This window comes from Cricetulus griseus, chromosome X (assembly GCF_003668045.3).
Source record: "Cricetulus griseus strain 17A/GY chromosome X, alternate assembly CriGri-PICRH-1.0, whole genome shotgun sequence".
In the NCBI taxonomy this organism is placed as follows: Eukaryota; Metazoa; Chordata; class Mammalia; order Rodentia; family Cricetidae; genus Cricetulus; species Cricetulus griseus.
The window spans coordinates 116,195,685-116,220,828 of NC_048604.1; the positions used below are offsets into that span (position 1 = coordinate 116,195,685).

General features: G+C 37.9%; 1 protein-coding gene across 1 annotated transcript in view; it reads left to right on the forward strand.

The window, feature by feature from the left end:
* Nucleotides 1–2,745: 2,745 nt before the first annotated feature.
* The window catches only part of Tspan7 (tetraspanin 7), a 111,661-nt gene continuing 89,262 nt past the window's right edge, over nucleotides 2,746–25,144 (forward strand). The window contains exon 1 of the mRNA XM_027433244.2: nucleotides 2,746–2,878. Within this exon, the coding sequence (XP_027289045.1) occupies nucleotides 2,798–2,878 (81 nt within the window). The 5' untranslated portion in view covers nucleotides 2,746–2,797. The remainder of the gene's footprint in view (nucleotides 2,879–25,144) is intronic.

A 25,144-nucleotide genomic window follows, 5' to 3' on the forward strand; every position in this document is an offset into this window, starting at 1 on the left:
CTTAGTTAGATTTGTCTTCAATGACAGTTCCTTCTTATCTTTGTTTTTTATTTGTGTTGTTATCTCAGACCACACTAATTTTAGCTTGGTTCAGTCTTAAGGGGCTCCCAGTCTGTAAACATTTTGGCCTTCTGGCCTTTGACAGAACAAAGCTGTTGGCAAAGTAGGAGGAAAAAGGCAGAAGAGAATACATGATAAGTTAATGGCCCTGAGGCCTTTTGCCTTTTGTCCCTTTGCAGAGGTCCCTATCTGTTTCATCAAGACCAACTTGTCCTCTTTGTGGACAAGACATTTCTGGATTTAGCAATGAAACTTGTAGATGCAAAGAAATCCTCAGTCCTTGTAAAACTAGAATGATTGTTTTTAACTCCAAATCACAGATCACGATTTGTTTGTTAGCAAGGCTGGCTACAAAAGATTTTAATTTACTTATTAGTTATTTTACTTATGATATATATATATATATATATTATACATTCTTTGGTGTAGAATAATCTAAGTTTTCAAGCAATTAGACTTAATTAGACATTACAAAATAAAGCTCCAAATTGAAGTGGTGAGCAAGTTGAAGCAGATTTTTTTCATCCACAAATATCCTCTCGTCTGTATAAGCTCATCAAATTATCCTTGAGGAGATGTTAGGATTTTTGACTTTACAGAATCACTTATACATGGCCAAGGTATTTTTCAGCTATAAGCCTAAAGTTATTAGAAGCCTTTCCCTGTTCCTCCAGAGAGTTGTAGGAATCAGTCTACAACTTCTCAAGGTGAAGAAGGAAGCTCTTTTGTCAAGAGGACTTTAATTTCATCACAACAAGAACAATGGCCCTCAAGTTTTGTTTAGTATTAGAACCTGCTGAAGAGCTTTAAAGGCTCTGAGTCTTCAGTTCATGCCAAATAATTCCAATTAGCTAGGAATGGGCAGGGGCATTCACTGTGTCTTTTCAGCAATGCAGGTGGTACAAATGAGCAGCAATCATTGAGAATTGTTGCAAAGTCTCCCTTTCTTTCACTTAAGAGTCTTTCTTATAATTGGACATTTTCTTCACCATGTCTTCTTTCTCATATTTGTTTCTTGTTTGTACAGTGACTTTACTGACCTGCAACCATGTCTAATTTATTGCAGGTAATAATTAGACTAGCCACAGCTGTTCTTGAAAGGCTTTGCCAAGCTTTATTGACTCTGATTTTATTCTTTCACAGAATGTATTATTATCCATGTTCACATGGAGCTAGCCTGTGCTACAGGTGCTTCCTATAGTACTTTCTCTGGGGAACAAGATTAACTCTCTGACAGAATCTATACTATGTGTTCTTCTTTGAACTAGCCACAGAAAAATCTAGGTATAGTGTATATTATTTTCTATTCTGAAATAAACCACATGCCATAAAAGTCATTCTTAAAAAGTTATACTGTCCCAGCACTCGGGAGGCAGAGGCAGGCGGATCTCTGTGAGTTTGAGGCCAGCCTGGTCTACAGAGTGAGTGCCAGGATAGGCTCCAAAGCTACACAGAGAAACCCTGTCTCGAAAAACCCCCCAAAAAGTTATGCTGTTCATTAGTTTTTATTATTCTCATTAAACCATGCAGCCACCACGATTATGTAATTTCACAACACTTTCATCAATCCAAAAATCAAAGCAACCACCTAACCCATCAATAGTTACTCCTTCCTTATTCCTGTCCCCTACTAACCACTCATTTATTTTTTTCTCTATGGGTTTGTTTTAGATGTGGATCGTTCAGTATATGATCTTTCTGTGTCTGGCTTCTTTCACTCTGCATAGTTTGAAAGCTCATTCAGTTTCAAGCATGTACCAGCAGTACCTCATTCCTATTTTACAGAGGAATAGTTTTCCATTGTATGAATGAGTCCATCACGCATTTATCAGTTGATCCCACTTGTTACTAGTATGAATTGATGTTATACATGGCCACATCCAAGTTTTCACCTGGACTTGTGCCTTCCTTTCTCTTGGGTAGATAGCTAGTAGAATTCTTACAGTGACTCTCCATTCAACTTTTGGAGGAAATATCAAGTTACTTTTCAATGCTTCTTTGCTGCAGTGTGGCTTCGAAGGAGTGAGATTGTGTTCACTAGGTGAGGCAAGTGATTCTCTGGTAGTTTAAATGATTTTTGTTGATTGTTATCTGTTAAACATCATGTATGTATGTATGTATGTATGTATGTATGTATGTAGTGTTACATCTTTTAATTTTGTGCTTTTTTCATTTCCAAGTGTGAAGAAATAAAAAACTATCGAGTTCAAAGGGAACCTATAGATACCAGTGAAATAGCAAGCATTTGGGGGTCTCTGCTATCTTTCCAGCTGTCTCTCTGGCTGTCACAGTCTGTTCCTGGCACAGACCAGGTGTGCTTATCACCAGGGACATGACTCCTGAGTGTCCAAACACAGGAACACACTACACAATCTCTGTGTAGCCAGGTGCAGGCCCTGCTTCGTACAAAGCCGAAATCTTAATGCTGGGGTGGCCTGAGTTTTGCCCTGACCTCCAACCGGCCTCCAGGAACCAGTACAGCCTCCACCTCGCTGGGGGTTTGTGCCCGCGCAGGAGTGCAGCTTCGGGCTTCATTCGCAGCATGGAGTCGTCAGCCTGTCTGCTCCTTCTGTCCAAGCCCCACAGGGCGCGCGCTAATGCACGCGCGTCGCTTAGCCTGCGCGTGCACGGGATGCACGCGCACCCCCCCCGCCCCGCCTCCCTTGGCCCCGCCTCCTCCCCCTCCCTCGCGCCCGCCCGCAGCCCGCCGCCACTGCCGCCGCTGGAGCTCTGTAGTATGGCATCGAGGAGAATGGAGACCAAACCTGTGATAACCTGTCTCAAAACCCTCCTCATCATCTACTCCTTCGTCTTCTGGGTGAGTGCCCACGCCTGGCTGCTGGCCGGGACACGGTCCATCAGACCGTGTGGTGATGCTCTTAGAAAGAAAGGTGGAAGGAAAACCCAAACCCCAAACCCAATCTTAGCGGGCGGATGAGGAGACAGGCGCCGGGCTGCCGGACGGCTGCTCCGACCCTCGATTTTGCCTGTCGAAAGCTGTAGTGAGCTACGTGGTGGCGGTGGTTGCAGATTTTTAACCTTTCCAAAACTATTTTTTTAATGCATTAATTTCTTAAGCTCCCAGGACAGGGTCAGCCCCTGGGGAAAGTTGCGGGTTTGTCTGTTTTCTTTTCTGGACTCCCCTCCCTACCTTCCCAGCCAGTTTTGGGGGCCTGTTGGATCTAACCTGTGGCGGGCTGGGAGCGGGCACAGGACGGTAGGGTTTGATCCCAGATTCTGACTTAGTCCCGACTCGGTGGGGCTGCGGGCTAAGAGTCGCTGGGAGCCCTCTGCCTGCCTGGACAAGGGCGATCAGTCTCCCAAGCGCACTAATGCGGGGCAGGCGCCGCCACCGCGTGGAGGCGCACGGAGAGGGTCTTACATAAGCCAGGGGTATCTTTGAGCTTACTCAGCTGCTGGGTCTTACGACCCCTTTTCTGGTGCCTTTCCACCGTTTACTGTTTCCACCTGGTCATTGTGTTTACTGTGTGAATCTAATCTGCAGTACCTAAGGGGAGGACCCCTACCACCTGGTGGTTGCGGTAGTGCCCCAACTCTGTTCCCCACCTAATTGGTACTGCTACTAGTCCTTGAGCCCAATGCAGAAAGGTGACGTCAGCCCTTCAGCCCCGGCCGGCGATGGGCTGCGGTGGTGCACCTCGCTGAGGGATGCGCCCTTCTGTGCGCAGGAGGAGGGGAAAAAGGGGGAGGAGGGGGCTCCGGGCTTATGCCTTACCTCATCCTGTTTGACAATTCATGGAATCAGTGCAGGGTTGACACTGCAGTGATTCATTTGCAGAGGTGGGTGGTACCTAAAGACCATTCCCAATTCTTTCTCTCACCACGTAGATGCCCCCCACCCCTAGTTCCCTCTTCCCATCTCAAGCCACAGCTACCCTGCAAAGCAATGAATACCTGCCCCCCCCCCAAATCTGGGTCATTCCAGCTTCCAACGCAGTCGTTTTGAAACCTGAGGCTCTGTTAAAAAAAAAAATCTTGCCTTTTTTTTCTTGCATTTCCCACCCCAATATTAGCCCTGCTTTTGCTTCAAAAGTGGAGCACAGTATTGAATGAGGTACCTATATTCGACTGATGGGAAACTGGATTGTTTGCAATAGCCAAGACAGGAGCTGAGATTTATTATGCATTTTAAAAATCCCTAATGTGTCTAGGCTTTTCGTTGCCACTGACATTGTTGAAACTTAAGGTCTGGAAAATTGTGGAGTGTGGCGACAACGCAAACCAGGGCTCTGCAATGAGACAGAGTAGCATGATCGAGAGACCACATAAGAGAAACATAGGAGCTGACTTTTTTTTTTTTTTTTTGGACTGGAAATGGCACAGGTTGAATCAGTAGTGGAACTGTGGGCTAGTTGCTGTACATTCAAGGATCTTGTTATGTATCCCTGGAAAAAGCAGTAAGGTTTGGTGACTGTCCAACTTCGCAGTAGCCATTGCTGGGAACTGGTTTAGCTCTTTATATATCGCCTTCAATCTGTTTTGTTTTGCCCTTTGTTACGCATACTTCCTATTTGTTACTGTAGAAAAATCTATGGATGATTATCTTAGGATCTTGAAAAAGAAGGTTTATGGTGTGGGGGAAGGAAGGAAGGTTGTTTTCTGAGCATCTCTGAAGCCTGGTGAAGAAGGGGTTGTTCCAGGCTTCCGAATTTCATATGGATTATTTAACTCTTTTTGTTTCACAGCCTCCACCCCCTGACATGAACCCAATTGCTTAATGACTCCTAAAATAGTCACGGTGTTGTACGCCTCTAAAATTTCCTCATTCTGACACTTAAATTTATTTTTTGTACTCATAGGATTTTCATATTCTTAAGTATTTACCCAAAGTATTTTCAATAATTTAAACAGGATTTAATGATCATTTCGTACTTTATAATAAAAAGAATGAGCTCTCACCAGATGACAGGACATTTTAAAGATGTTTTTCTTAATAAGCCATCATTCAAATGCTGATGGTTTTTAAAAACTGTACCTTGAATGCTATTTTGAACAAAGCAGCTCTATTCAGATATGATTTCTATGACATATGCCACCCATTTAAAGTATGCTATATAAATATATTCTTAACATATAGTTTGCATTTTATCAATTTAGTGTATTCACGGATACATCCATTACTACAGTCCATTTTTGATTTTTTTCGTCATTGAAAATGATGAAAAGAAACCCTGTCCTGTCTTATAGCTCCCATTTTCTCTCCCACTTAGTCCCTCTCCTGGTACTTGCCCTAGGCAACCACAAATCTCTTTCAATTGCTATAGATTTTACTATTCTGAACATTTCATATAAGTGAGGTCACATATTTGCCCTTTTGTGACTGAATGGTTTCAGTTAGCTTGAGATCTTCATGATTCATCCATGTTGTTAGTGCGTATCAGTACTTCATTCAGTTTCACCGTCAAATGGAATTTCATTTTGTGAATATGCTATATTTTATTTATCTATTTATGTATCCATTGATGAGCCATTTGACTGTTATAGATGATGAGGTTATAATGATTTATGTGCTCTCTCTCTGTGTGTATGTGTGTCTGTGTCTATGTATGCCTACATTTTCATTTTTCTTGGCTATATATCTGCATGAAATTATCATAACCATATAACTCTATGGTTAATTTTTTAAAGAATGATTATACTGTCTTTCAGAGCAAGTGTTCCATTTTATATTTCCTTCAGCAGTTAGGGTCCCAGTTTTTCCATATGCTTGCCAGCATTTGTTACTATCTGGATATTTAATTGTAGCCATCCTAGTACATGTGCATTTATGTATCTTACTGTGATTCTGCTTTGAATTACCTTAATGAATGTTAATGTTGAGTATTTTAAAATGCTTAATGGTTGTTAGTCATCTCTTGAAGAGATACATGTTCATATTCTTTGACTATTTTATTTGGGCTATTTATCTTTTTATTAATCACTCACATATTCTAGGTATAATCACACATCAGTTTGAAACTTTTGCAAGAATTTTTTCCATTCTGTAGGTTCCCTTCCTCTAATTGTCTTTTGAACTATGAATATGTGTGTATATATATATATATATAATATATATTGTGTGTGGTGTGTGTGTGTGTGTGTGTGTGTGTGTATATTAATGAATTGACTTTTTGTTTGTTGCATTGGTCATGCTTTTGATCTCATATGTAAGAACCCTTTGACAAAGATCACAAGAATAACCTGTTAAAAACTGTTTATAAGAGTTATTTCTCAATTCAGTAAATATAATTAATATATGACAATTTCTTGAATACCAAGTACTATGCCTGGCACATGGTAAGTACTCCAGATTTTTTTAAAGGGGAATGTGGAGAGATGATTAGTCAGAATTATTTCCATTGTGTTCTTTGTGAATTGTCTTAATTGCACTTCTTTCACTTCAATTTAGGTTTAGGAGTAGAAGGTATTTCATCTTAAAATGATCATAGGTTAGTAGCATCAAGAAGTATTTTGACCTATATACCAAAGCAACAGACTACTGTTATGAAAAAGATATCATTTTTTATCTGTATTCTTTTATTTTTTTCTTTTGTTTTTCAAGATAGAGTTCTCTGTGTAGCCCTGGCTGTCCTGGAACTTACTCTGTAGACTGGCTGTGCTCGAACTCACAGAGATCCACCTGCCTCTGCTAGGATTAAAGGCTTGGGCCACTACTGTGAGCCTTTATCTGTATTCTTTTGTTTACAGTCATTCTTCCTGGCTGCCATATTTTGCTAAAGCTCTGATTCTCAACAGGGGACAATCTTTCCATATTTGGCCATGTCTAAAGACATTTTTGTTTCATCTGGCATGAGTTCCACGGGCATTTAGTGGATAGAGACCACAGATGTTGCCAAACAGCTACCTGATGACTCCTTGTAGGGGTTGAGCCTGTCCAGTATCTGGTTCAAAAGGTTAATGGTGCTGGTTACCTTTACTTTGTTGGAACTGTGCTGGGAAGAAAAGGAGAACCTAATGTGAATTCACTCTATTTACCATACCACAGCATGCTCAACACAATTACGTGTCAGAAGAAAAACATTCTCTATGATTTGCCATAATTGTTTGTTTGAAGATTAAAGGTAAGTGACTCTTTACAGATTGTGTTCTAATGGATAGGATGGTTTCCCTCCCAGTTCAATGACATCACCTGCATGCTAATAGCACATTCTTATTTTCCTTGATTTGTATGTTTTATTTTCAGGTTTGGTGCTAGAGGGAAAAAACACCTAGGAGTAAGTTCTCCAGTGCTTTAAAGACTAGAAACAGTATTACCTAGTGGTTTACTTGGGAAATATTTACGTTCTTAATAATGAATGACAACTGAAATATAGCAACTACTCCTGCCTTTTTTTTTTTTTGTTCCATACTACGGCTGGGTAGAGCTTTGAAAGGGTACTAGTTTCAGTCTATCTGTTGATGATTAAATGTGTTCGTCCTATTCACATGTTGATAGATGACTGGGGGACTTAAAATTATATTGTGATCTCTTTTATCAGATAGTGTAGTAACTTGTAACTTAAATTTGGATAAAAAATGTCTGTCTTGGTCCTTATAAAATGAAGGTTCTAATTTTCATGAGAAATATAATTCAGAAGCAAACAAGAAAACCTTCTAAATATGTTACCAGAAAACTTTTTTGATTAATAAATTTCTATGAACTTTGAGTACTCATCTGAGTTCTAAGGTAAGACTTAAGTTGACTACATCTGAACAGTACTTTGAAGAGAAATATGCTTTGCTGTATTCTAATAAATATTGGATTTGATTATTTTATTGTCTAAGAATGCAAGTAGCTTACTAATGGTATTGTTCAATCTTTTCGTGGTGAAATACCAGAGATTTCTCTTTTCCTTTGTAAAACTTCATTAATCATTTGGGGGTAATTAAAAAATATTATTATTTTTCTCTCTTTTCATCTTGAAAGTTCAGTCATTAGGTTTAATAAAGAGGAAAAAATCTTAGAGAAGGCCCTAACATTTACAGAGTGGTTGAGATGGGCACATACTCCTGCCAAAATTTTTCACATGTCAGTTCAGGTCAACAAACATTCATTGAATGTCTGTCATGTACCAGATATCATTTATCCTATAAGGTGTTATCTGCTCACTGAATGCTGCATTTGCCATCTTAGTTGGATTTATCAGTAATATACTCACTTGCAAATTGTTCATTTTTAGGTATTTTCTAAATTGTTGTCACACTACAAAAGATGGGAATTTAGTTCCATTGAACTCTTCCTTTTCTCTCATGTTCACATCTGCCTAAGATGTTATCAGTTTTTCACACATCATTTTGTTTAAGCAGTGGGCTGTTAGGAGGTGACTAGGAAAATCTTTTCATAGTGGAGCCATGTAGTATAGATGTTTTCCCTGTAGTTACCAACCACCTTACTTTTTCCTTTGCATCTAGTGTATTTACTAAAATTCATTTTCATATTCTTTTTCAAGAATTATATTTCTTTGCTCAGTCTATTCAAGCACTGCATGCATCATTGGTGTGGCCTAGTGTTGGAGTCATTTCTCTTGTATCATTTTGAGTTTCAACTTAGACAAATGTTCTCTAGGCTTCTGCTATGTTGAATCCTCAAAGTTCCTAGATGTTTGTTTTCTTTCTTGAATTTTTTCTCTTCATTTTGGTAGAGCAAAGGAAAGGAGTATATGGGAAGTCATATAGGGAAGCCTTTACAAATTTAGAACTCTTATTTGATGCTTATATTTAGCATGATGGCTTGGATGAGTGTATAATTGTAGTTTAGAAAGCATTTACCCTCAAATTTTTACTATCTACTGTCTACCGATATCTTCTTGTTATTAATGATGAAAATAATATATTATTATAATTCTTCTTGTATCCTGTTTTCCTCTCTGGAAGGTTTTTTTTCTTGCATATTTACACTGCTCTGAAATTTCTCTCTGAAGATATTAGGCATTTTTATTTTTTAAAAAAAATTTCCTGCCTGGTGGTGGTGGCATATGCCTTTAATCCCAGGCTTCGGGAGGCAGAGGCAGGCAGATCTCTGTGAGTTTGAGACCAGCCTGGACTATAAGAGCTAGTTCCAGAACAGCCTCCAAAGCCGCAGAGAAACCCTGTCTTGAAAACAAACAAACAAACAAATAAATAATTTTTTTCTTTATTTCTTCATTGTTTCTTCCAAACTATTTTGTTTTAGACCATGTTATAATAACATATTGCTGCTGATTTATGTATGTTTAAGAGGGGTCATTTTAAACACATTTAGAAGCTATTAGCATGGTCTACTCCTATATTTCTTGGTTGTAAGTTGTGTGGCTTTGTTGAGCCAGGTAAGTTTTAGAACCAAGATTGGTATTTTTATGCCTTTTGTTTTTCTGTTAGTCTAATCAGATGGCCTACAGGAGAATCCTTTCATTTCTCTCTGAACAAGAGGTAGGGATGTGAGAGAGACCATATGCAGTATACAAATGCCCATCTGCTTCTGTTCCTGGTTCAGAGACTCTGTTTCACTCTCTGAAGAATACATCTCTGAATGTATGGTAGAATGAGAGAAAAACCAGAGACAGAAATTTGGAGGTTTCCTAATTGCTGTTCAAAAACTGTTTTACCAAGGAGGATCCTAAGAGAGACATACATGGTCCCCTAGAGAAGGGGAAAGGGACAAGATCCCCTGAGCAAATTGAGAGCACAGGAAGAGGGGGGAGGGAGCTACGAGAATGAGAAGGGAAGAAGATGAAGGTTGCCGAGGTCATGAGGAAGCAGAAAGATTGAGTCAGGGGAAGAATAGAAGAAAGGATATGTGATAGGGTTTTAATTGGGGGGGTGGTGGGAGAGGATGGGAGGGAGAAGGGAACTGGGATTGTCATATAAAACAATCTTGTTTCTAATTCAAATAAAAATGATTTAAAAATTTAAAAAAGTGTTTTAGTAGAGTAGATCCCTCTTATTTCAGTCTCCTCTCTTTCCTAACTTCAGCTGTCTATGTCTTCTGGAGGTGCTTGGGTATAAATACTTTATTTTAGGCTTTGCCAAAGCTACTGCCATATTTTTGTTAGCTTTCAGGATGCCAATATGGTTCTCTCTTCCACTCTGTTTATTATTGTAGATTTTTTTATAAAAGATCCTTTTAGTGTCATGTTGGTGAAATTTTGGGAATTAGCCAAGGTAAGTGGATGTGTTCAGTCTATCATCTTTAACTAGGAGTCCTTTTTATCTATATCTCAATTTTATATGCTATTAATTAAATAAGCAGTTGATTCTCAGTGACTGTATAGAAAATCTAAAATGGTAATAGTTGGGTTATCATGTTTTTGGTATAAACACACACACACACACACACACACACACACACACAGAGAGAGAGAGAGAGAGAGAGAGAGAGAGAGAGAGAGAGAGAGAGAGAGAGAGAGAGACCTATAGTTTTAGGCATGCTAGGCAAGCACTTTATCCTATTAATATATGTTGGGGGGAAATGCCCTTTGAATGACAAAGAAAATATTCTGTGATGGAATAGGCTTGCTAAAACACATTCCTGAAAAGGTCATCTGGTTATCAGGGACAGAACAAATAGGGATGAATCTCTGAAGGTTTCTGGTAACTTGTCTTCACTTCTCATTTCTTCCCACTAGGAAACAACTCAATGTGGTGTTTTCTGACTTCATTCAGACTCTACTAGACTAACTTAATGTGGTTGCATAATAGTTGAGCCTATGATATCTGTGTGGTGGGAGACTTGTTGTTAAATCACTATTTTATGCTCTTATGGTTATGGGACATGCATATAATAATCTGCAATCTTCCCTTCTTTAGTCAACCTATTTCCCATATACAATGTGAAGTTAGGACATGCGTACTGTCTTCCATACCATTTGGGGAACATTAAGCTCTTCCTACTTAGCAGTTGCTTAGAAACTCAATGAATTTTTATCAGAATCTAATGAAAGTCATTTCATTTTGATCTCAGCAAGAGCTATTGATTTGACCTCACTGTGTGATGTGTTATGATGACTCATTGGCTCTTCAGCATTATATCCTGTTTTAAGAAAGTATCTCAGAAGGTGCTGAGAACGGGAAATCATTTGTGACTCTTTCTTTGTTTAAACACATTAAACCCTTGAGATCGATGACTAATGTACTGCCAAACCAACTGGAAATACTCTTTAAAAACATATCCTTAAGTTCTTCTCCTTTGGTTCCATCACAGCAGCTTCTGATAGGAGTTATCATCTCATGGTAGAAAGCAGGTCATTGGATTGATCCATAAATTCCTTCTGTTGGCTGTTATCCCACTTGCTGAGACAAAATGATTTTCATTCTTGGCAGAGCATGTTATTCTCTTTTATATAGTGCCTTAATATCCATCAAGAATACGATGAAGGGGAAGGGAAGGGAAATAGGAGTTTTCCATTTTTTTCCATTTTGTTTGTTGACCAGTTGAATATGTAAGCATTTTAAACAATCTAACAATAAAATCAAGGATCCTATTCTGCCTTGAAATATTTTCTGTAATGATTTTTGAAGGTGAGCATTTCCCATCATCTTCTGTTTTAGGAGAAGTTTGTAGGTATCCACATTAAGAGATGATTGGTCGGGTTTGGAATAGATACTAATTGAACATCTTAAATCAGTAATTCTTAACCCATTTTGTCAATCAGAAGAATTGCCTTAATTTTCCCTAAAGTAAATGTCTAAACTACATTCTAAGATACTATGATTCAGTTGGTCTGGATGGGGTTCCAGCACGAATAGTTTTGAAATAAGTACCTAGAGATTCAACTGTGCAATTAGGATTGTATTGTAAACCCCTGACATGAGAACACATAATAGCTAACAGCAGGGGGTTTCATCTTGAGTCTCCTCAATTTGAAGGTAGTTAGGAAGTATCCAGAAAGGACTTACTGATTGAATCTTCTTTGTCTGGGGTAAGATCTGCAGTGTCTTCCCCAAAACTAAAATAGCTGTGTCATCTATAAAAGACTGTGCTTATCATTGCTAAATGAATAAATGCTTATCTAATCATCAAGGATCTTCTTTTTGGCATTTATTTATTTATTCGGCTGGTGGTACATCACAATTTGTAAATGGAAGTAACAGTACAACATTCACAGGTTACTTCTTTTGCATCATGTGGGTTCTTGGGATATAATTCAGTTGTTTATGCTTGGCAGCAAGTGCCTTTACCTGCTGAGCAATTTTGCTGGCCCACCAAAGGTCTTCTTAAAGCATAAATTCCCACTCATGATTTTAGAACTTAAATTAAAACTTTTATTTTAATAGATATGGAGAGGGGACTGGGTATGTGCATTAAAAAGAAAAACCCTCAAAGTGTATCTGATGCCTGCTTGGGATGTAGCTATTAATTATATGTAATAAGTTATTGATGGAATTTTCATAGGTAGACATAATGGACACAGTTTTGGGTTTTGTACCCACAGAAGTGCTATCTGGGAAATGTTTACAGATGAATTCTTGGAGATTGGAGTTCTTTCCGTTCCTTAGGGCAAATTGATTGTTGTTCAGAGTTGCCTTTCAAAGTTAAGAAGGCAACTTTGCTTTTGTCAAAAGATGAGGCCTGCACGGTGGAGATGACTCAGTGGGTGGGTAAAGTGATGGCTTTGGAAGTATGAGAGGAAGACCTGAGTTCAACCCTAATACACATGTTAACACCTGGGTAATTTTGGTATGCATTTGTAATCCGGTTGCTGGGGAAGTGGAAACAAGAGAGGATCCTTGAAGTACACTGGCTAACTACTTTAGCTGAATTGGTAAGCTTCAGATTTAGTAAGAGACCCTGTTAAAAAAATGGGCACAGAACTGAGGGAAACACCTGTTGTAACTCTCCTGGCTACATATCCATGCAAACACATTGACATGTATGCTTATGCATGCCTGTGTGTGTGTGTGTGGGGGTGGGTGGGTGGGTGGGTGGGTGGGTGCGGGCGTGCGGCGCGCGTGCGCGCACAAGCACACGCCCACACATGGCCATCATCTAATATATAATGCAAAAATATGAATTCCTTATTTACCAAAGGAAGAGAAAGCTGCATTAGTTAATCATAGTTTATAATTAAAGCATATCTTTTGATTGGATCATCGTATTGGAAAGGTTTTAATTATGGAGATATGAGTTGCTGCTCTTGTCATTACAAACATCACAGTTTGATGAGATTGTTCATCATCATCATCTTCAGTATCCTTAGTATGCTTGTATGCACATGTTGTGCATATAGGGGTACAGGTTTTCATTACTGGGTGGCAAGGGCCCATGACCACTGAGCCATGTCACTATCCAAGGCTGTTCTTTATTGTGTCAAGCATGTTTGTCTGCTGATGATTGTTTGGTATTGAACTGAATGAGGTTGTTCCTTATAATTCTGAATGTGGTCCCTAAAGCAAATTGGCTGTCATAATTGTACTGAAATGAATTGTCATCCATCAAAATAGGTTTAAAAGTTGAGGTTGGGGTAACTGTTGCTCACTGTATCCATTAAGTGATAAATTTTTATCCCCAAGTAGGACTACAGAGACTTCCAGTTGTCTTAAGATACCAGCTCGTTGTGTTATGAGATTGCATCCCATTTTTGAAATATGATTTTCATGTGTAGAACTTTTGGTAGCATTAAATATGCTAAATTATATTGTTGCTAAAAGAAATAGATATCAGATTTTGTTTTTCTTTTCTTTTTTCTTTTTCTTTATTTTTTTGAGAAAGAGTCTCATTGTATAGCTCTAATTGCCCTGGAACTCACTATGTAGACCATGCTGGCCTCAAACTCACAGAGATCCTCCTTTCTCTGCCTCCTGAGTTCTAGAATTAAAGGTATGTGCCACCACACCCAGCTCTAGATATTACAAGTTCCTTTACAAGTTCATGATCACCAACACCTGATTATGGTGGGTAAGCACAGATATTCTAAACTCTGAAGAAAGAACAGAAGCTCATGTCCAAATCAAGACTTCACATAAATATAGTTTGAAATTCCCTTCAATAGAAGTCAATAGTCAAAAGAATTATAACTGAGTGATATAGTAGAATATGAAGAAGAAATTAGGTGCAATGCTTAAAAGCTTCATCAAAAATGGTACTTGAACCCAAGCAGAGATGGGAAATGCAGATTCTCATACAGTCTCAGTTTTAGAAAATTTTGGGTTCACTTTCAACCCATAGGAAGTCCTTGTCCAATTACTGGAAACAATAAATTCTCAAATGGTGTTTGTGGGATGATTCAAAACCCAAAGTTCTAACTCTGTACTCTTGAGGAAGGAGTACCAACTATTACTTTTAACAGAAATGATTTCCATTCACACAAATGTATGAACAGTAAAATGCTAACATAATTTTAGTCCATCAGGAATTAGAAAATAATTTTGATTACATGTGTTTATTTACTTACTTTGGACTTGGGAGACATGGCTTCACTGACCTTAAACCCCACTGGGCTGACTTCAAACTTGTGTCTCCAAAGTGCTGGGATTATAGAAACAAGTCATCATGTACCACTATTATTTATGATTTGATGCGTCTTTCAAATGCAGAAATACAAAACATTAAGATAGAAAAAAGATAAAAAAATATCTTTTTAATGGCTATAATTGTTATATACCAAAACTTCCAGAGAGTAGCAAAAAGCTAAGAATTTTATATGCTGGCTAGATATAAGGTAAGGGTAAAATACTAGCTGCCTTTCACTAGTTCATCATGCAAGCCTTAGAAGAGGAAAATAGTTCATTTGCAGTACCATCAAGAATCATGACTTTTGCAGAATAAAGTTAATAAGAAATGCAAAGAAGTCTCTGATGTGATGGAATGGAACAGAAATTTCATTGAAAATAAGACGTGAACAGATTGAAAGACACCTATTCTTGAGTTGGGAGATGTACTATCATAAAATTACCAGTTTTCTAAAGATTTGTTTGATATATATTTTTCATATAAAATCCTGGTAGAATTTGGGGAGAGAGAGGTAGTGTTTGATTACATTTTATTGTTAATGTAAGAAACAAATAACAGAAATTTATAGTAAATTGGGTAGTGTGTCCCTTACATGTTAACAGAATATACTGTTCGGGGGAAGACAAAGAACTATATAATCCTCAACTCCTGGCATTCATGCCTGTGTACCACCCCTTCTGTTTCAGTGTCAGGAGGATCTATGACTAGCTTCTCATCGAATATACTAAATATAATAAATTTGCTGTACAATGACATTATGTAGGTTTTTACAGTCAGTCTTGCTGAGAGGTTCTGTCTCTTTCTGTCTTAAACTACCTTGTTGAGAGCTGCCTTGTGGAGAGGGTCACATAGTGAGGAGCTCTGCCTTGACAACCAGCAAGAAAAGGAAACCTCCAGTTCGGCAATATGTAAGCAACTGCCAACAATTGGGTGATCTTGGAAACAGATTCTTTCACCAATTTGAGCTTCCCACCAGACTACAGCCCTACCTGATGCTTTAAAGGAAGTATTGTGAAACCAAAGGCAGACAATATCACTTAGACTAGAGACCCCACAAAATCTATGAAATAATAAATGTATTTTGTTTCCAGCATCTGTATTTTGGCATTACTAATATTATTATGAAATAATACATGACACAACTAGAAAGTCACTAATCAATTCAGTATAATGTTGGTTGAGATAAAGGTAAATAAATTAATAGGACACCGAGGAGACCAGAAATAATTATGTGTGTATATTACTTAGTAAATGAATCACTATGTTCTTTCTAGTAGGAGAAAGCTAGTATTAAATGCTGCTGGTACTACTAGATTGGGAGAATAATGGGAAATTTTGCTTAAACTACACAAAAATTTTCGGTTAAAGTGTCCAAATATAAAATAAATCCAAATTATATTTTATATGTTTAATATATAAATATTTTTATATAGAAGTAATAGGTATAGCCAGGCTTCCTGGTGCACACCTTTAATCCCAGCATTTGGGAGGCAGAGGCAGGTGAATCTCTGAGTTCAAGCCCAGCATGGTCTACAGAGGGAGTTCCAGGACAGCCAGGACTACACAGAGGAAAAACAAACAAACAACTCATAGGTATAGTGCAGGCGTGAGAGAGATAGCTTACTAAATTACACTCAGAAGCACATAAAATATTGATGTATTTGGTTATCAACTTTTAAAGTATGTAGCAAATTTGTAATAAAGTCAACTAGATTGTGGTGAGGTAAAGAACTCCTGTCAAACAACTAGTATTCTGCTTTCTTCATTTAGACATCTACGCAAAAGCTCTTATTTACCTTCCCAATAGAAGTCTTTTCTCAATACAGACCAGTGACTCAGTTTTCTGACCAGCACTGAGTATACATGAGGAATTGCTGCTTTAGAGAAACAGCTGGCACAGCTTTTCTGTACAGGGCCAAACAGTAAATATTTTTGGTTTCATGGGCCATGCATCTAATTAGCACCAGCAGTGTTAAATGAAGCCTGTGCTGCATAGATGATAGTGTAGATAAATGAGTAAGACTATAACCTAACCAAATTATATTTAACAAAGAAGATGGCCAGCTAGATTTGACTCATGGGCTGAAATTGATTGACCTCTTCCATATAGGATGCAGATATAAGGGAAGTCCCATCCTTACCTTCAATGATTACAATGGAAATTCTACCATGGGCCTGTGGGAGTATGTATTAAGCAAGCCTCCCATTTTCTACCTTGAAAAGGCTACTTGTTCCATGTCCAACCAAGTAACCACTAAATTACTTCAGATGTGAATATTTCAAAGTAAAACGTGCTGTAAGTTTAAACTTCACAGCAGATTTTGAAGATTTAGTACAAAATGCAAAATATATCATTTCTTATTAATTGCATATTGAAGTGCTAAAAGTTTCAATCTATTGGTTTAAGAAAAAAATATTAGTAAGTTTAATTTCATGATTCCTTTTTACTTGAGTGTCATTCAGATATTTAAAGGTATAAATGTGAGCTGGGTGTGGTAGTTTATAGCTATAGTTCCTGTATTCATGAGGTCAGAGCAGGGTTGCCATGAATACAGTCCAGTCTAGGCTACATAGAGAGTTCCAGGCCAACATGGGCTACAATGTGAGACCGTGTCTTAAAAAAATATGGCTTGCCACTCTACCTCTTTGGGATAGCACTGAGCTAGAAGTGGTATAGGTATATTCCTGCTTGTTGGAACCAAAATGAGTTTAGTTGTACTAAAGATAAAGGTGTGTGGTAAATCAGTTAGCCAGAGGCTTTATTATGAGTTGACTAGGACTGTTTAGCTGGCATAAAGGAGACTTGTCCATAGTTTTGAACACGTAGATGAGAGCTACACTTCAGAGGTCTAGAGGATGTGAAACCAGATTGCCTAGCTAGGAGCTGAGGTCTAATACAGGGTGACAAGAATGAGCAATGGAAGACAGAAGATGGATTCTTTAGAATATGGCAAGGGCATTAGTAAGAATGAATGCCAGTGTTTTGTGCTTAAAAACCTGGCTGACATTGATACCCTCATGACAATGCAGACCCTAAGGGGCTGTTTCAGGATTTATGGGCTGTGTTGCATTATGTATGTTTAGTTTGAAAGAGCAGTAACTTTGAAGGAAAGCTTGAGTCTCAGAAGTTTGCTCTGTTTTCTGGCTGATACTGGTGAAGTTCTTTGATTTGGCCATCTCTGTACTGTATGGCACTACATACCTCCCACCCTCCATGGTCACAGTTGGTTGGCTGTGTGTATGTAGGCTGGTCGGTGAAACGTTTTATTAGGCAAGCGGAACAGAAACAGCTTTTTTATGCTTTTGGATGTTCAATAGAAGAATAGAGAACACTTTGTTGATGTCAGGCAGGAGAAAGAAACCCAGGGCAAGATAATAGCAGACACATGCATGCTGGAGGGCTGGAATGGACCCTGTGAAGTCGCAGTCAGTAACTCGTGTAGGTTCCTGAACAGCCCAGGCATTTCCCTTCCAGCCTGGAAGTGGCTTTTCACTTTTCTGGGGAGATCTGCCCAACTGGGGAGTGACTTCTAGGCTCCTCAGTTCTTCTTCTCTTAAATTTCTTGTCTGACCAGGAAAGGTGATGAGGTAGATGTTTGAAGTGGTTAGAAAGACAGGGGTGGAATTACAAGAGCATTATAAGAGCCATGTGGGGTTGTTGGACAAGGTTGGGGAAAGCCCATAAGGTCATTTAAGAGGCATTAGATAGTAAAGTTATCCTTTTCAAACATGTGCTACGCCCAGAATTCTAAGCACAGTTAATGCTACGTTGCTTGTTGATAATAGGTGTAGCAAAGCATTGCGCCACCAGTGCTAAAGGAAGCCTGTGTTTCCAGTAAGTCCTGTCTAAGGGATAAAGGTCCTCCTTCATGTAGCAAATTAATTTGGGCAAGTTACTTATTAAGCTCCTTAATAGCAGCTGCTCTTTTGGGGAAATGAGCTTTGCAGCTCTTTGAGTTTGTATTCTTCAAAGATGTTTGAAGGACAAACAAGTAACTGCTTTGTGTGGTGTATTTTTCAAAACATAAAGGCCTAGAATACAGTGCGATTACCCACCCTGATAGGTCTATAAATGGTTCCAAAAGGGCAACTTTGAGTGGTGCCTCAGTGGCCCCTTGCACTTGGGGGTGGCAGGCAGTAGAGGGGACCTCCTTGAAGTCTAAATGACCATTGGAGAATCTCCATATTCTCAGGGAAGCTGGTCAGAATGTGAGATGTGAGAAGTGACCCTGGGTGTAGAGCATCTCAAATATCTTTTAGATAAATATAGACAAAGAGGGGTTTGAAAATGAATATTCTAAGAAGCTATTCAAATGAGGTGTCTAAACAAACAGCGTGTGATATGATTTGCTGATGTTGTAAAGAAAACTGAGTGCATGGAACAAATACTGATGAAGTCTCCACATAAAATGTTAGCAGTTATGGTTCAGAGGCAGAAGAATTTGTGAGGTCCTTTTTACTGTATTTTCCAAGGTTTTAACTCTCATTTCATGAAGAATGCACTATTTTTATAATGAAGAAAGCAGGAGATGCCTTAAAAAGACACTCTATACATTGTGTAGTATATGATTTTATTTCTCAATGATGGAATGATTTTTAAATGTATGCCATCTTCTTTATCACGGAGCAGTTCATCAACCCACTCTATTTTGTGATTGGGTTAAGTTAATGCAGATCAAAACCAAATTTAACTTGACTTTTAAGACTTACTTCTTCAAAATAAAGGCAAATGTCTGTTCCTATTGGGCATTAACTTTTTGTGTTGGGAATAATATGATAATTGCTTGTTTGCTGTTTTTGCCTTAACCAATCAGTTCTTAAAGAAATATGGAAAAAATTAAAATTTGTGCCCTATCATGTCCACTATGTCTTACAGTTCATCAATTGAGTCCATTTTATATATTTAATCATATTCTATACCTATAATTACTGTAAAGTAATATTTTTATATCTTTTAAACTCCACATGAATGAATCATTTTAAGCATAATGTTTTGAAACTTGACATTTTGGTTTAACATTTTCTGGTGGGTTTCCATGTTGATAGACTTGGCTCAGCCATAGGGATTTTTAAACTATGGGTCAAATCTACAGCCACCTCTTTTTGGAAACAAGCTTTATGGATGCTTTCATGCCATAACAGTTACCACAGAAGACTGTTGTATGGAGGCTGAAGAACACCTTCGCCCATCCTACTTCAATAATGTGATCTTTGTCTGAGATTAAAAACTCAGTAAAGTTGACACAAGGCAGATCAACAGGAGGATATATACACATTGTATTGACTTTACATATATGTAGGGACCTTCACAAGAGAGCGGTAACCTGAAGACATAATCAAAGCAGGAAGCTTTTATACTTTTAAAAGAAATACCAATAAATATGTGAATAAATGATGGAACAAAGAGATCTAGACAAGAGACAGTGAATTCTACTGATGTCACTAGGAGACATGGGGGTGTGAAACTAGTAGAAGATAAGGGTTATTACACTAAGTTTATTTGTATGAGTCCATTGTGGCATCAATTCGCAATCACTAGCAATTATGGGTTATTTCTTATCCTGGTATGGCAATACATTCCCTGCAAAGGAATCTTTATGGTTTGCTACCTGTACAAAGAGGCTGACAGACAATTCTTCTGAAGCTACAGTTTCTTAGGTGTGTCTAGATTGAGATGATCAGTATAACCAGTGAGCATCTTTGGGATGGTATGGTCTGACCTCCTTCACTGTATGCCAAGGAAAACCTAAAATATTTACTATCTGTCCCTTTACAGAGTTCTGTGTGGATATGCCATTGCTTATTCATTCTTTCTTCTCTCCATTACTTATAAGAAGTCATATTTTGGTGATATTTTTGATACACACACATACACATATATGTTCTGGCTATCTTCTTACTGTGTGAGTTTGAAGATCTCCAAAATAGCATATTGAATACTAACATTAACCAACTCAACTTTTATGCATTTTGATCCTATTTTTCACAGTTAGAAATAGTAAATCCAAGATAGATATTGCCCCATTAGCTTCTAGGTGTTTTATTTAGCCATTTGAAAGGAGACAGTACCTTATTGTTGTTTAGATTTCTTTTGCCACCTGCACAAGAGAGTATCCTCTGATTTCCTGGATGGTCCAAGCTTACAGTTCTAGTGGCTGTAATTATTTTGATTTATGTTTTCATAGAGATACTCACATCTTTTCTGTCCTTATAGTTCTAAGCTTCAGTTTCCCTAGTAAGAATGATAATGCTTTACAGACTAGGTACAGGCTAAGGGACTGTAATACCGGCAACTGAGCAACTGGTTCTCTCTGAAAAGTTTGAATCTATAACAAACCTTTCTTTTTAGTTCATGGCTGATGTAGGTAGGTATGACATATCTATGGGGATAGATGATACTCTCACTCTGACAATTAAGATAAATTTATTGTATGCCTAAAAGAGTCTAGATTGTTGCCCCAAAGTACATGAATATTATTTATCCTGCTTCTATGAAATATGGTACACATATGCACTTGATTACTGTGGCAAGAAGCCCCAGACCACTTGGAACAAGCCAGAAGCCAAAGCATTAAAAACTGCTAGAGATGCAACTTTTCCCTCTGTCTTTGCCCCAAAGAATGCTAAAAGCATCAGGAACCACCAGACATTTTCCTTTGGAGCTGACACTAGATGAACACTTATCTAACCCACACAGGGGCACAGATAAGGCTCCTTTGCACAGTTGCCAACTCAGGGTTTGTCAGTTGATGTGATCTTGTTTCCTTTCACTGAATCTGTTTTTAAGCCATTCATAACTTCTGTGAATATTGATGGGAAGCTTTGCCTGGATAAAGTTAATTAGCTGCATTATCTCTTGTGAGAAGAACTTAAGGCATTACAGAACATTGGAGAAAATCTAGTTCAAAAACAAATTTCCCAAGGCTACTAAGGTCCAGGTTAAAAAAAAATATGACATTTGTGGATAGACCTTTCCATTTTCTGCTTGTAAGAGCAACTCTACAGTAGCAACAATGATAATACTTCACCATGCTTTATAAACACGAAGTTGACAGTAGGAATTATTCTTTAAAATACTAGTAATATCAGTATGTTCACCAAAGAAAACTGAATACTATCCTCCTTCTCCAGTTTCCACCTCATATATGGTAAAAGGTAATTCTAAATTATTGTTAGGGCATGTCAACTTGGACCTAGCTTTAATGGGCCTGGCTTGAGTCAATGTTCCTGTCTAACTATGGAAGTGTGTGTGTGTGTGTGTGTGTGTGTGTGTGTGTGTGTGTGTGTGTGTGTGTGTGTGTGACTTCCCTCTATATCAAGTCTCTATAATTATAAAGTTTTGATTAATATTGATTTTGGAATATTTATAATTAAAAAATCTATTTGTAGGGCCAGCTGAATGGCTCATCCAGTAAATGATGAGTTCAATTCCATGACCTATACGATAAAAGAGAACTCACTCTCAAAAGTTGTCCTCTGACTTCCACATTCATGCTTGGTATGTGTCCACCCCCACACAAAATAAATACATGTAAATTAAAGTACTAAAAACTATTTGTAGACTGGGGTCATGGACCAGAGCTAGAACACTGCATTCAGATTAAGCCTGAATTGAGCAGAATATATAGAGTTGTATTGCTTTTGTATTTAAAGTAGCTCCCTGTGTATATTTCCAGCAATAAAAAGAGATAGTTTGTCTTTATTTTCTCCCATCTCATTTTTAGCTTCACCAAATCTCTATTGTGTCTGTTTTATCCACTTACCTTAAACCAACAGTCCTCAATCTGTGGGTCATGACCCCTTTGGTGGTCCATATCAGATATCCTGCATATCAGATGTTTTATTATGATTCATAGCAATAGCAAAATTATGGTTATGAAGTAATAACAAAAATTTTATGGTTGAGGTCACCACAAAATGAATAGCTGTATTAAAGGTTTGAAGCATTAGGAAGTTGAGAGCCACTGCCGTAAAACCCTAAACTTTTGTTTGGCTGTCCTCTCATACAGTACAAAAACATCCTACTGAGTCTCTCTCTTTTTAAGACTTTAGGGATTGTAATTAATAGAAATAGCTGTACCTAGTCTTCTAGTCTTCATTTCTGTCCAAAGCATATGGACTGAAAGCTTTCTAGTCCTAAATTTATCTGGTAGTGCCCTCAGAAAATCTTTGCATCTGTCCCTTCTCTCCATCTCTTTGCCACTAGGTTTAATTTTTTATTGTTCATTTTCGTTTATATTGTACAAAAACATGATATATAACAATAAAATAGGTGCTACCAATTTTTCTCTTGCTCTTGGACCATTATAGCAATATGTATTCCCTACCCAAAACCCCCTCATTTCACTGCTATCTATGCTGTTGTGATTTTTATTCTAAATAAAGCAGTATGATTTCTAAAAAGCCAAGATATAAAAAAAACAGCTACTATTTTTATTTTACCTGTAAAACCAAGTTCAAATATTTTTGTGTACTGATAAAACATTAGGATCCCTACACACCCTCCCTTTCCTATTTTTAGCTTCCATTCAGGTCACTGTCCCCAGTTCTCTGGTTACTCTCAACTAGTCTTCAAGATTTCATTCAGCTGTCCTAGTCCCTAGGAAGCCATTTGGAATCTCTCCCTCCACCGTGGAACCAGTCTGTCGCTTTGAACTTTGCCCAGCTATTCTATTACTCTTGTTGTATCGTAATCGTTTGTTTGCTTACCTGTCAGCCCTCCTTGATCATTCTCTGCTTTTATGCAGGAGGTTTACTCAGAATTCTGAGGGCTTACTAAATGCTCAGGGCTGGGATTCAACTGAACAAAATGAACAAGATTATCCCTTGTGAAGGGCAGGAATAGACAATAAACAAGAAAATAAAGAAGATAATTTCAAGCAGTGATAAGTGCTGAATGAATAGTTCAGGAAGTGATGGTATAGGGCTGTACTTAATGGAGATATCATGAAAGGTCTCTCGAAGGAGGTAGCATTTAAGATGAAGCCAGAGGGATAAGGAGGCTCGCATTGTAGATTTAGACGTTTCAGAATCCAGTGTGATTTTTGTTATTTGCTATCCATTGTTAAGCTGATTACTCCAGTTATCTGAGCTGAAGCAAGCAATTTAGAAGTCAATTTACGGCTTGAATTGCTATTACTTGACTCCTATTGACAGCTGGGCTAGATTTGCCCTCCTAAAGATTAATTCTTGTATGTGCAAAACAAAACAAAACACATGAACCTAATTTTGGGTAATTGGTATCCTGCTTTGTAATGACAAGAAAAACATTTTTGTCATGAAATAGAGTTGTCAGTATATGGTTGTATATGGCTAATGTTTTTCATTTGTAGATGTGACCCACATGGAGGCTTATGTACACAGTCTTAAGTTTCCCAAATCCACCTTGCCTGTTTGCCATCTGAAATTGCCTATTAAGCATCAGTTCAGGCTTTAATTATCCTAAACACATTGGCAGTTGAATCTCTTCCGTATATTGATTTTTTTAATACTACCACCTCTAGAGTTAATCTGTTATGTGACACCAATCAAATTGTTTTGAAATTATGAACTTAAGCACTCCTGCAGGAAAAAAAAACACATCAAGATCTTGACCACCAAAGCACTTCCAATTCTCTTGTGGTCTCTGTTCTCATACCTTCCTAGTAGTGTAGTTAGAATCTTGCTGAACACATGGAATTCTGCTTTGCCCAGCTAGTGCCATTCAGGTGTGCATGTGGGTGTGACTAAATGGTTGGGTCTCTTGTTTTGTGTCTGAGATGCAGTGTTTATTTTGTGGGAGCGTACAATATTTATGCCTACTTTTAAAATAATTAAAAATCAAGTAATAATGTAGTTAAATTATTGGTGCCTCCAGAAGCCATCTAAGTTCCTGGGATATATCCTTCTTGTTCCTCTATCCAGTGTCCCAGGAGAGTCTATAAAGATGTCTTATCTTCATCTTGACTTTGTCTAGAATTGGATTTTCTGTGAAATCAGAAGGCATGGAAGACTATTTAGTTTTCATAATGTTCAAAATTACATCAAAGAGGAAGGAAGAACAAGAAAGCAATCAAGAAAAGAAAAGCAAGCAAAAAAAACCCTCTGATTTGGAAAATATATATTGGTGATAATTGTATTCATGTGTTCTTGTTAAACTGTTCAGTATTCTTCCATTCTAACAGATATGTAATAACATTGTAGTGCTTTGGTTGTGTATCTTCCTGGTTGATAATGAAGAAATATGTATTTACCATCTTTGATATTAATTCTCATGTCAATTTGGTTCCATATTTCATTTTTCCTTAAGACATCTTATTTTCCCTAACTCTTATGATTCGAAAGATTTTTCAATAAGAAGTTATATTTTTAAGAAGGAATGTTTGAACTGGGCATGAAGGCACACAACTGTTATTTGAGATGAGATGAAAGGATCATGATTTCAAGCCCGGTCCCTCCTTAGTGAGAGCCTGTTCTCAAAACAAACAACCCCCAAACCAAAAGGGGCCAGCAATTCTACTATTCTAATTGTGTTTGTATACAGTGTTTGTTTAAATGCAACTGTGGTTTGTGTATACTGCAGTATCTATATGGCTAGAAAACTGTTCATTAGGTCGTCATCTGGCTCTGCTTACTTCACTTGCAGCTGAGTGCCATTACATGGAGTGTTGGCCTGTG